General features: G+C 42.1%; 1 protein-coding gene across 1 annotated transcript; it reads left to right on the top strand.

The window, feature by feature from the left end:
• Positions 1–6,135: 6,135 nt before the first annotated feature.
• Positions 6,136–12,621, top strand: parn (poly(A)-specific ribonuclease (deadenylation nuclease)). The gene is made up of 26 exons (XM_068727417.1): positions 6,136–6,206; positions 6,459–6,536; positions 6,628–6,707; positions 6,854–6,921; positions 7,182–7,263; positions 7,458–7,518; positions 7,748–7,913; positions 8,171–8,233; positions 8,461–8,499; positions 8,589–8,631; positions 8,717–8,797; positions 8,933–8,989; positions 9,252–9,329; positions 9,420–9,463; positions 9,555–9,597; positions 9,880–9,955; positions 10,052–10,162; positions 10,245–10,314; positions 10,416–10,471; positions 10,602–10,688; positions 10,786–10,860; positions 10,950–11,127; positions 11,221–11,348; positions 11,553–11,619; positions 11,707–11,855; positions 12,302–12,621. The coding sequence occupies exons 1-26, from the start codon at positions 6,188–6,190 to the stop codon at positions 12,346–12,348; spliced, it is 2,046 nt and encodes a 681-aa protein (XP_068583518.1). The 5' UTR covers positions 6,136–6,187; the 3' UTR covers positions 12,349–12,621.
• The last annotated feature ends 935 nt before the right edge of the window (positions 12,622–13,556 follow it).

Below are 13,556 nucleotides of genomic sequence, written 5' to 3'. Positions count from 1 at the left end.
ACGCACACACATGAACACGCTCACTTGACAGATGCTAATGGCCTCCCCTCTGCCTGCTTTTACCTTAAATTGCAGCTCCCCTCCTCCCTTCCTCACCCACTGCCTCTCGATCCCACCACTCATCCCTCACTCTGACTGAACGTCATTCTTTCATTCACTTCCTGACTCTGCCCAGCATTCGACTTCCCCATTGAGCTCCTTTTGACTGGAAATGCTATGCTGTGCTTTGATGAAAAAGGGAGGGAAGAATTGAGGGAGCAGCGAGCTTTTATAGCGAGCACAAGCATTCACATGGAGGTGTGTGTGTGTGTGTGTGTGTGTGTGTGTGTGTGTGTGTCTGTCTGTCTGTGTGTCTGTCTGTGTGTAAAGGAAGAGGAGAGGGACGGTTTAAAAGCAAGATAACAACTCATCTGAAAATTGTGGAGTGTAGCGCCCTCCTGTGGTGGCTGTCTACTTTAGAATAGATTGTAGACAAACTAAGGATTATTTTTAAAACCTAAAGGACGCTTTAAGAAATTTTATGAAAATGTATTTATTTATTTATTTATTTACCCTTCAGTACACACAAGGAGATGTAGATGTCATCTCAAAGAAATTAAGAAAATTGTCTGAGATATGCAGGTGTGAAACTGTTGCATGTTCAAGTTCTGAAATGTCACAGAGAAGCAGTAATATGCAACAAACAATGCATATCAAATATGTATCAGATATATATATATATATATATTGTCATATATTTTGTCACTGCTTGATTGTGTTGCAGCGAATCAAACAAGGCTGCAGGGGGTTGATGGCTGGATAAAGATGGCAGGTGGGCGATGGAACGTGAAGTTAAAAATGTGTATTTTCCATCTGAACGACACAACAGCATTATTTGATATGTTTCTCCAAAGTGCGCATGAGATTGGTTCTGCTGTACTTGCCGTATATTTGTTCGACTGACAACAATAATAGCAACCTTTGTCACAACTTTGGTGTAGACGGGAAGTGACATCGGTGGAACAGATGATGTCACTCACAACTGATACGGTTTGGTTAGAAAAGAAAATAGCCAACATGAACACAATGCAAGACTGCATAATAATACATTAGTATCCCAACACAGAAGGACTGATCGGATAATACATAACAAAGTGTGATGACGCTGTCATGTGTAGCCCGGTGTGTGCACTGTACTTCACTCACATTTGCGACAGGTGAGTAACTATACACACTGCAGATTTTTTTTGCCCCGAGGTCAAAGTGGGTACGCTATGACAGCTGTAAATCACACATGGCATTATTATGTTCACGTACATATATACGGGTACTTATACAACACTGACCTTAATTCTTGCATGCTGGTGACCTTTGTTCACACGTCATCCCACATCTCTCTCTCTCTCTCTCTCTCTCTCTCGCTCCTCTCATTTCCTGTCATCGCTCCGCTGTCGCTGTCCATTAAAGGACAAGTTCACATCCTTTCCAGCCTGAAACAAAACAATACCGACAGGCCCATGTGTGCATCGAAATCAGTTCTGGTTGCTGTTATCATTCCTGCTGTCCGTAAAGAGATTACTTCCGAAAGTGAATAAAATGTCAGTGATGAGGGACAAAACCCACAGTTTCCACAGGCAGATAATATTACAAATAGAGAATTTTGTGCTAAAAAGAATGTAATTCTGGAGAATACCCACAACACTTTATCACTGCTGAAACATCGCATTAGCTTCGGGTGAACTTTCAAAGATATTTTCCCACAAAACAAGGCCTGTGGATTTTGTCCCCCATCACTCACATTGAAATCGCTTTGCAGTCGGTATGGAGTAATATAAGTATTACAGCAAACCAAAAACCAGTGGTTGGAGATGTATTCAGATCTTTTACTTGAGTAAAAGTAGAAATAATACAGAGCAGAAATACGCTGTAAGAAGTAAAAGTCCTGCATTCAAAATCTGACTCAAGTAAAAGTACAAATGAGCAAAGAAATATTATAGAAAGTATTCTTAATGCAGAATGTCCAATTTCAAGTATAGAGTAGCATGAAATGGTAATAAGTTTAGTACAAGGAACTAAAAATTGTACTTAGGAACAATATTTACTTGTGTTTAACCACTGCCAAAAACTACTTCAGTGCACATATGGGCTTGTCCAACACATTCTCACTCCCAACTTGTCTCATTACTGACGCTTGGTCAGTGGCCCTAATCCTCCAACTATGATGCTCTAGTGTCCTTTCAAAATAAACTTCCCTCTTCACAAGCAGTTAGGTTTAGGCAACAAAGGAAAAGAGCGTGGTTTACGTCAAAGTGACTAAAAAGCAGTCCGCCTCATTTATACTGCATCAGTTGCTCTGAGCGTCTTAATAGTGACGCGGGTGGGTTTACACTGGAGATATTTGAAAGCGCGGTGCGTCAGTATCAGACGCCGAGAGGCACTGACCAACAGGATTGGAGGACTTGAGAGGGAGACCGGGTCGGCCCGTCAGTGTTGTTCTAAGACAGACTTCAAACCATGAGTGTCGTGACTCACTGGCCCGTGAACATTACGCTGACTTCTGGTGGTGAAGAGAGCGGGAACAGAAACGATGAACTCATCCAGGTTGTAGCTCGGCCGTTTGCAATGACATGGACATGACGTTTAATAATAAAAAACCACAAGCTGGAGAGAGTTGACTGAATATGCAACACAGTGCAGATTCATGCCGCCGAGCGTGTGGGTTGGAAAAACCACAACAGCAGTAAATCCAAAATGACACTTTAAAGGTCATTGAAAAATAAAGGCATCCCATAGATCAATGTGATTCAAGAGCCCTCTGTTAAAGTTCAACACACACACACACACACACACACACACACACACACACACATTCTCCCTCCCACTCTCACTTCCACTCATCAACCATATTTAATTAAATTGGTTTAATTTGCCTTGTCATTTATCACTTATGTAATCGCCATGTTTTGCTCTGCTGTAATCTATTTTATGCCACTCACAACTTTGTCATTCGGATGTTTGTTTGTCTTTCTTTCTCTTTTGTTCGTTTCAAAGCGAGACGCTTTTATGGGATGATTTTGATGTCAGTTGCAGATTTTGTAATTATAGTCTCCTCTGCTTGTTGTCATCTTAAAACAGTGCAGTGATGAGAATAATCTGGAGAGTGTGCACGGCCTGTCTACATCCAAGCCCACTAAAACTAATAATTATTCATAATAATAACGGTAATAGAGAATACAGAGTGCAGCTCGTTGGAAGCACAGACAACTATATTTGACATGCAGTGAGATAATATAGATTTATGTTGTGTGTTTGGATGCCTTAAATCTTAAGGCTAGAAAAGACTTGGTATTGCATATTTCTACTGTCAAAAAAATGCATAATTTTACACAATGACACCCCTGGAGAAAACATTAGACATAAAAGCTGAAGCCTTTTTCTGCTTCCTTTCATTAAAGGAAAGAAAATCTCCTCCTGTCCGTACTCTTTGAAATGGCATCTGCATTTCATCTGCATTTCAGTGGAGGGAATATCTCACCCTGGAAGACATGTTCTTATGATAAATACTTTTTTTTAATGTTCATCTTGGCATATAAACTGCAGATAATAATCACGGGAACTGCTCTGCGTCTTTCTCGGTGGCATCTGTATCGCCAGCCTGACTTCAGAGACATCCTCTTAAATCACACCAGGAGCTGCACATCCTGCTCACCTGCAGCAAGACAGCGTTTGAGGATGCCTTCTTGGTACATTATAGACTTTGTCCAGCGTCCTTTCCTTGTTTCCTTGTCTTCGTCTACATTTTCACCAGATTACCCCGTGACCAAAAATTCAAGTTTGAAGTGATTCTCCATGTCCATAGACATAAAGCATGACATAATACAGGAAGATGTATAAGAGAGGTAGAGAGAGGCAGTTTAGATAGGTAGGTAGTAGTAGTACATTTACTCAAGTACTATACTTTTTTTTTGACATACTTGTACTTCACTTGAGTATTTCTATTCTGTGCTACTTTATACTTCTACTCCATTTCAGAGGGAAATATTGTACTTTTCACTCCAATACATTTATTTGAAGAGAAAATGTATACCCACAAAGGTACATACACAAATACAGTTGTGGTCAAAAGTTTACATACACTTGTAAAGAACATAATGTCATGGCTCTCTTGAGTTTCCCCGTTATTTCTACAACTCTGATTTTTCTCTGATAGAGTGATTGGAACAGATACTTCTTTGTCACAAAAAACATTCATGAAGTTTGGTTCTTTCATGACTTTATTATGGGTTAACAGAAAAAGTGATCAAATCTGCTGGGTCAAAAATATACATACAGCAGTGCTAATATTTAGTTACATGTCCCTTGGCCATTTTCACTTCAATTAGGGGCTTTTGGTAGCCATCCACAAGCTTCTGGCAAGCTTCTCGTTGAATCTTTGACCACTCCTCTTGACAGAATTGGTGCAGTTCAGTTAAATTTGATGGCTTTCTGACATGGACTTGTTTCTTCAGCATTGTCCACATGTTCTCAATGGGATTTAAGTCAGGACTTTGGGAAGGCCATTCTAAAACCCTAATTCTAGCCTGATTTAGCCATTCCATTACCACTTTTGATGTGTGTTTGGGGTCATTGTCCTGTTGGAACACCCAACTGCGCCCAAGACCCAACCTTCGGGCTGATGATTTTACGTTATCTTGAAGAATTTGAAGGTAATCCTCCTCCTTCATTATCCCATTTACTCTCTGTAAAGCACCAGTTCCATTGGCAGCAAAACAGCCCCACAGCATAATACTACCACCACCGTGCTTGACGGTAGGCATGGTGTTCTTGGGGTTAAAGGCCTCACCTTTTCTCCTCCAAACATATTGCTGGGCATTGTGGCCAAACAGCTCGATTTTTGTTTCGTCTGACCACAGAACTTTCCTCCAGAAGGTCTTATCTTTGTCCATGTGATCAGCAGCAAACTTCAGTCGAGCCTTAAGGTGCCGCTTTTGGAGCGAGGGCTTCCTTCTTGCACGGCAGCCTCTCAGTCCATGGAGATGCAAAACACGCTTGACTGTGGACACTGACACCTGTGTTCCAGCAGCTTCTAATTCTTGGCAGATCTGCTTTTTGGTGGTTCTCGGTTGACTCTTCACCCTCCTGACCAATTTTCTCTCAGCAGCAGGTGATAGCTTGCGTTTTCTTCCTGATCGTGGCAGTGACAAAACAGTGCCATGCACTTTATACTTACAAACAATTGTTTGCACTGTTGCTCTTGGGACCTGCAGCTGCTTTGAAATGGCTCCAAGTGACTTTCCTGACTTGTTCAAGTCAACGATTCGCTTTTTCAGATCCATGCTGAGCTCCTTTGACTTTCCCATTGTAGCGTTTGTGGGCGTTTGTATCCAATGAGCCCTATTTAAATGGCCTCAGAGAAGTCACCAGTTGTAGTCACTCATAATCACTCACAAGAAGTTAAGAGGCCATGCTATGAAGCTCATTTCATTGACACAACTTTCTAAGTCACCAAAATTGCTAATTCATGTTGCTGTATGTATATTTTTGACCCAGCAGATTTTGTCACTTTTTCTGTTAACCCATAATAAAGTCATGAAAGAACCAAACTTCATGAATGTTTTTTGTGACAAAGAAGTATCTGTTCCAATCACTCTATCAGAGAAAAATCAGAGTTGTAGAAATAACTGGAAACTCAAGAGAGCCATGACATTATGTTCTTTACAAGTGTATGTAAACTTTTGACCACAACTGTACATACACAAATATATAGAAAATATACAGTAGGTGTAAATAAATGTTATTGTTTTTCTGTTTTGAGCTCTTATTGGGGAAGCTTTTTTTTTCATAGTTTTAGGTTTATATACATTTCAAGTAACTAGTAACAAATCAACCAAAATATGAATAATAAAAGGAAGAGAACAATTAAAGCTGCTGCTGTAATACACACCTCAAATCAGTTTAATTTGCTCTCTCATACCTCTAAAACTCCGGAGCCAACGCGTATTATAATCTAACCTAATATATTTAATATAAGAGATGCCATTTAAAATATCAAATCTAATACAGCTCAAATAAAACACCAAATGTAAAGCTCGTGCAAAAAAGACAGTTGTCTTCTGTTCAGGGGCCCCGGAAGTGTTTGAGAAACGGTTAAAAGCCAGTTGACGTAGGCTAGCTAGCGTTAGCTGTCAGTAACAGTCATTGTGCAGGGATGGAGGTGACACGCCAAAGTAAGTAGCCCACCACATTTTGCCCACTTGATTTTTTTTTGTCGCGCTACATGCGGCGTTTTAACACACACCAGCAGTAGTGACCCTGATATCTATTTAAAACGGACACGACCATTTCAGTCCTCAGCGGTTTGTTTCTGCTAGCTAGCTGAGCTGAGCTAAGCTAAGCTGCGGTGGTTTATGTGCTAGCACGCTTTCCCCATCACGCTAACGTAGCTGCTGACGTTAATACACTTTCTCTTTTTATTACAGATTTTAAAGACAGTTTAAACGCGGTGTACAGCGCGATAGAGGAGGCGGACTTCCTTGCCATCGATGGAGAATTTTCAGGTAACGATAGATAATTTTTTATTTTATTTAAATAGTCTACGTTGTGTAAATACATTGTGACATGTGGTGTTTGTTTTTTTTGTTTTTTTAGGGATAAGCGACGGTCCTAATGTCAGTGCACTCACCAACGGGCTGGACACTCCGGAGGAGCGGTACACGAAGCTTAAGAAGGTAAGCAAGAGTTGATGGGTTTACGGTACTTAACACCTTTTTTATTTTTGTCTCTTAATGCGTCCTGATTTTCCCTCCATATTCTGGTTTACTGCTCATCTCATTTAAAGTCTGTCTGTCTGTCTGTCTGTCTGTCTGATCACCAGCACTCTATGGACTTCCTGCTGTTCCAATTTGGAATCTGCACATTCAAGTACGACCAGACAAAGTCAAAGTGAGTGACGTGTGCTTCATATCTGATATTGATGTATGGGGGAGATAGAATCACTGTATCCCAAAGGACTCCTTTTTGGGAGACAGATTATTTATTTATTTAATTAAACAAAATAAAGCAAGGCTTAAAGTAGTTTGTACTAATTTAGTTGTAAATTATTTAGGTTTTTTTTTTTTTTTTTTTTTTTTTTTTTTTAATAACTTCCCAGCTGCTGGAATAATTTCACTAATCCTCATTGTCCTGCGTTCCCATCTCTGCAGGTATATCACAAAGCCTTTTAATTTTTACGTATTCCCGAAACCGTTCAACAGGACGTCCCCCGACTTAAAGTTCATCTGTCAGGTAAGGCGGTTGAGGCTCCTGGGAGCGTTTTCTGCACTGTGAACGGAGATGAATGAGTTCTAATAGTGACAGTGATGTGGATGGGTTAAAAAAAAAAAAAGATTGTTCCTGTAAAACGCCTGGTCAGCTGTAAAACGATGACGCTTCTGTCTGCTTTTTGATGGAAACGGAAGGTTATCTTTTTGTCATTTCAGAGTTCCAGTATTGACTTCCTGGCCAGTCAGGGATTTGACTTCAACAAGGTGTTCTGTCATGGTGAGTACACCGCCGAGCGACATGAAATACCCCTTCTTTTTTCTTCTTTTTTTTTGTCTCATGAAACCTAGATGACTTTTCCAGTCGGCCTTTACTTTAAACGCCGCTGGAGGGAGCGTAGCGAGCAGTAATCGTTGCTGTTCTCCAGGACGGTGAATGTGTAGCGCCACCATAGAACCTCCGTTCACTAGACGGATGTAAAATCGTGACTCTGTCTGGTATTCAAAAGGAATCCCGTACCTGAACCAAGATGAGGAAGTCCAGCTGAGGGAGCAGACGGAGGAGAGGAGGAATCAACACGCTAACGGTGTGGGGACCCCGTCCTTCATCTCCCCGTCCTCCAAAGGCCCCGCACACGTACCCGAGGAACATAAAGACTACATCAACAGGGTGATGTAAGTGTTACTGCGTGGTACACACAGCGTTGTGTACGAGCTTTTAGACACAAGTTGTGCATATTTGGTTCTTTCACACTTCATGTGAGCCAGCTGTGGTCACCTTTTCCTTTGGGGTATGTTGGGCGTGGCCAGCTGGAAGGAGACCCCGTCACTGACCCCCCCTGGACTCACTAGCAGCCACATGGGAGGGACTGTACCTCCTCAGTTGACTCTGGAATAATGGAATAATGTCATCTCTACTGTCTCCCTCACAGAGGGAAGGTTGAGACCCTCTTCACTAACTCGGAGAAGACTTTGGACTTGGAGCCATGTACTGGGTAATGTTCACTCACTTTGCGTTCATCCTTTGGTAATGTTTGATGCCATTTATTTCCTTACTGATACCAGTGAGTTAAATAAGGAATGTATAAAGCCTTGCATACTGTACAGGTTGCCGTTCTATAATGTTGCCTGATTGCTGACATTTTGCTAGCTGTGAGCTCTTGTTCTTTCTCTGAAAAATGCTTTTATTTATTTTTTAACTCTGCTTATATTTCCTAACCAGGTTCCAGCGAAAGCTGATTTATCAGACTCTGAACTGGAAGTGAGTGTCACTCAACACGTTTGCTATTAGTGTCTTTTTTTTTGTGTTGGATTGAAGAAGATAAAGATTTGTCTTTTTGTTTTTCACAGGTTTCCAAAGGGGCTTCATGTGGAGACTGTGGAAACAGAAAAGGTAAGAACGTGTTGTAGTTCAACCGATGCCGCCCTCTGGTTTTGAGCGGAATATGATAAATACTCTGCGTTGTGCATGTGTGCAGAAGGAGCGTTACATCCAGGTCAGCAGGGTAGACGACGAGGAGAGGAAGAGGAGGGAACAGCAGAAACGGGAGAGGGAGCAGGTGAGTCAAGATGGACGTTAAATCAAAGTGTCTGTGTGTATTCAGTAGAGGAATACATAAGTTTGTCTTTAATTTTGAAGAACTTGAGGATCATTTTTAATCTTATTGAATATTATCGTTTTTTTTCGCCAACAGGAGGAGCTAAATGATGCTGTTGGCTTCTCCCGGGTCATCCACGCCATCTCTAAATCTGTGAGTCAAACTCAATTTATGTTCAGTCAAATGGAAAATCAGCTCAAAGCTTCAAATATTGAATTGCATTTTAATTCTAAGAATTGTATTTTAAATGAATGAATTAGTAGTTGGAATACGTTACTCACGTTTAATCTGCATCATTACAAGACACGAATATTACATCCTTCTGTTGCTATTTCAACTTTTTTAAAAAAAATATATATATTTTGTCTTTGGAAAATGTGACTCGTACCCTTAACCCGTTTACTCTGACCTACAGGGTAAACTTGTGGTTGGCCACAACATGCTGCTGGATGTGATGCACACCATCCACCAGTTCTACTGCCCTCTGCCAGAGGTACGAGCTTTAAGACTTCAGATATGATGCATTTAGTTTTTTTGCTTTTTGTAATTTATGACTCATTTGTGCCGCTGCTCTTTTCTCCAGGATCTCCAAGACTTTAAAGAGGTCACTATGTGTGTCTTCCCAAGGTGATGCTCCTCTGTGTGAACACATTCAGGAAGGCAGAGGGTTTCCTGTACTTTTTTTTTTTTTTTGTTCATTATTGTCTTTCACTTGCAGACTTCTGGACACTAAGTTGATGGCTTCCACGCAGCCTTTTAAGGTAACTGATCTTCCTTCAGCGCTGTAGAATATCTGTTGTTGATTTGAGGTATTTTAGAACGGTGAAAAATACCTTTTTTCAAAGTTAACTGATTGGACTTTATTGTACTTAAAATGCAAAGTTGGGGCTTTTGGACAAGATGATGCCAAAAAGCAGCGGTAGAATCTTTGCTCGGGTTGCATCACTGGTCAGAGCACCAACGAACTACAAGTAGCTCAAACCGTATTCAAGACTTGTCTCTCGATATTTTCTAAAACTAGACTTTTCCTTTTTGTGTCTCAGGAGATGATCACTAACACGTCTCTGGCAGAGTTGGAGAAACAGGTGAAGAGCAGCCCCTTCAAGTCGCCACAAGTCGGTAAGTAAATGCATGACGTTTTGTCTGAGCCGCTCTCAAACAGCCAAAATTCTGCAACATCATTTATTTTATTTTTTTTCCCCCGTTCACCGTCAGAAACGGCAGAGGGGTTCACCAGTTATGACACAGCCCAGGAGCAGCTGCACGAGGCCGGGTACGATGCCTACATCACTGGCCTCTGTTTCATCTCCATGGCCAACTATCTGGGTAACTCTCACTGATCCTGTTCTGTAAATCAAAGTCAAACTACATGCATTTTAAACTTGTGTCTGCTTGACTCTCTTTGCAGGCTCTTTCCTGACTCCGCCCAAAGCGCACATCTCTTCTTCCTCCAAGCTAGTTGAGCCTTTCTTCAACAAGTAAGAGATGCGCTGGAATTTGCAGCCGACTTTTCATAAACTGCAAAAATATCTGTAGACAAAGATGCATATAATGCCTCTATTTCTTATTTGTTCTCAAGGCTTTTCCTGATGAGGATAATAGACATTCCCTACCTCAACATCACAGGACCAGATTGTGAGTATAATGTTGCACCGCGATTGTTGGATTAAACTACATGCCTGGAAACTTTAAAGGTGCCCTGTGGAGAACATAGAATATTAGCAACTGTTACTGTCCGTCCGTCCCCCCCCCTCTGTTCCCACAGTGCAACCTAAAAGAGACCACGTCCTGTATGTCACCTTCCCCAAAGAATGGAAGACGAGTGATCTCTACCAGCTCTTCAGTGCCTTTGGTAAGATGTGATTTTTTTTTTATTCTGCGGGACATTTGTGCTTTCTAACGGGGATGACCCGTTGGTCACTCGCTCTGCTCCTCTGTTATCCACTCAGGGAACATCCAGGTGTCCTGGCTAGACGACACGTCAGCATTTGTGTCACTGAGTCAGACGGACCAGGTGCAGATAGGTGAGTTTCACCCCCCCAGCTGAATATACACACACACACACCAGACAAATGACGCCGCAATCTGTCAATGTCTCCGTCTAACCACGCAGCGATGAACACCAGCCGCTACGCAGAGAGTTACAGGATCCAGACGTACGCAGAGTACATCAAGGGCAAGCAGCAGGACAAGGAGAAAGTCGGCCAAACGCCCAAATCTTGGGGGGAGGACGGCTGGATGAAACCTCACTACACCTCGGCTACGTCTGCTGCCACTTTTGGATATCCCAAGTACGCCTGCGCTGCATTTTCAACATGACAATCGGTGCATTTACCCCCCTCCTTGGGAGGTTTCTATCTTTATTGATGCTTTTTTTTCTCCAGGGGTCTGAGGAAACGCTGCATCAGTCCCGTTCAGGGGGAGCAGGGAGCCGAAGACGCTCCAATCGCAGACGGCTGGAGTAACTACTCGTACCCGGATAGCACGGGCAGCAAGAAGATGAAAACTGACGGTGTGTGTGTGTGTGTGTGTGTGTGTGTGTATGTGTGTGTGTGTGTGTGTGTGTGTGTGTGTGAACGCATGCAGAAGTGCTTTCCTGCTGCTGTGTGGCAACATGCAGCAGGTTTTTAGGGTTCTAGTATCCCTTCTCACTAAGTAAAGTGCACGTGGTGTATAAAGGTCTAATTTAGGCTCTCGTGCACTCTTTGTTTCTTAGACAAAGGTGGACAGGCAAACGCAGAGGCTATCGAGAGCAAGACCTCGGAAGGATGGCTAAAGACGGCGTAAGTGAAACGGAGGCGCTTGTCGATGTAGTTCTGTTCTGTTCGCTGCGATTCGAGGCCCATAACGGTTGCTGTGCCCCCCCGCAGAGACGCATCGGACTCAACGGGGTCCAGTCCCGTCCCCGATGAGGAGAGAAGTCCCGAAGGCAACGATGCCGAGGGGACGGTCACCTGGCAACAAGACCCGGCGGTCCACGGGAGGAAAGGTCAAAAGAACAAGAAGAAGAAGCGCAAAGGTGTGTTTTGAACGCTCGCACTGACAAAAGGTTAATAAGTGGGTTTATGTCAAAGAAATCCTAGAAAAACTTCAGCTCATAATCCTCACATGTGTGTCTTCAGTGTTGATCGTCTGTACGATGGTTAAACAGGAACAGCTAAGAGCTCATGCAACGTGACTCACTTCCTGTTTGTCACCCAAAGCATGAAGGGAACTGTAGTGTCAAAGCTCAAATAGACAATCTTTCTGAACTGGAACGTTCGCAAACCATCTTTTTATGTGAACTACATCACAGTACAATGGAAGTTATTGCAATTTCCAGCCAGTGTAAGACAATGTAGTGACCGTACCAAAGCCTGTGCACGAAGGGAGCGAACGTTTTTTTTTAAATGCACCATTTAAGATTAGGATAAGTTGAAGGTCCTTGTCCTCATCTCTTCCTGTCTGTCCTCTCCTCTTGAACAGGGGCTGAATCTACGCCGTCGCTGTTTGAGGTGCCAGAAGTGTGGTAGCAGCAGCAGCAGCAGGCGAGGTGTGGAGAGGTCCCACAATGAGCTCCTGCTCAAGAGTCTCTTCCTAAGCACTTGGGTCTCTCTCTCTCTCTCTCTCTCCTGCAAGGTTGTACGTCACTGGGAGTGACGCACGCCCTAAATTAATTAGTTCACTTTGCAGCTGTGGATACCGGTGTCCAAAGCTACCAGCCAAGACTGGACTCTTGACAGAGAACACAAGCCATAACAGCTGCCATATTTTGATCTTGTATCGGAGGAGCGGGCAACTCTTCTGGGTAACACACACACACACACACACACACACACACACACACACACACACACACACACACACACACACACACACACACACACACACACACACACACACACACACACACACACACACTCTCTTTTGACTAGAATCTTAAAATCTAATCTCCAGAAATGTTCATTTATTCTGTGTTCAGACTGGATTCTGCCGCCACACTTTGAAATCATTTACTATTTTTAATGACGGTCAGTCTTCTATTATGTGAGTGAGTTGTGTGAGAGTTTGTGCATGTGGGGGAGATAACCAGCTTCTCTCTTTGTGACTCCGTTTCATAAACCGTGAGATGAAATGCTGCCTGACAGGACCTGTAGTTCACGATGTCTGGGTTATTTACTATTTTAATGGAGTCAAACTTTCTTTTTTTTTCTTCCCCATTTTAAAATAAGTTGTCACGTTAAACCAGTTTTATCCGACATGTATAAGCTTATCGATGACAATATGATGTTTATAATTGGTGGCGTTTTGATCCTTTATGAGAAGTGATCGTTTTCCTTTTGTACAGTTTTTCTTTACCTTTTTTTTGTGTTAACTGTTTTGTAACCGTGTCAACTTGCAACAATGTCAAAGTATGTTCTAATGCAAAAGGTGTAAAGTTTAAAAAATACTTAAAATGTTTCCTTGGAAAGGGAAACAAAATTAAAGAATGTTTCTTAGTATCTCTGTCTTCAGTCTTTTCTGATTCCAGTCTCCAATAGAGGGACGTTCTCAACGCTTTATTACTTTATACTCATAATATATCAACTTTTACATTCACATGCACTGAAACTACAATCTAATGGAACTCATAAGTTCATAACAGGTCGTCCACTGTTTGAAGAAAAAAAAAAAAAAGCTGAAGGCTTAAATCGGTAACTTCTTTTGTTTTTTTTTTTTTAATAAAAGGTGACCTGGGTTC

Source organism: Cebidichthys violaceus, unplaced genomic scaffold (assembly GCF_023349555.1).
Source record: "Cebidichthys violaceus isolate CVI_PGR_0920_01 unplaced genomic scaffold, fCebVio1.0.p SCAF_4, whole genome shotgun sequence".
Classification (NCBI taxonomy): domain Eukaryota; kingdom Metazoa; phylum Chordata; class Actinopteri; order Perciformes; family Stichaeidae; genus Cebidichthys; species Cebidichthys violaceus.
This window is presented reverse-complemented; position numbering and strand designations above follow the sequence as displayed.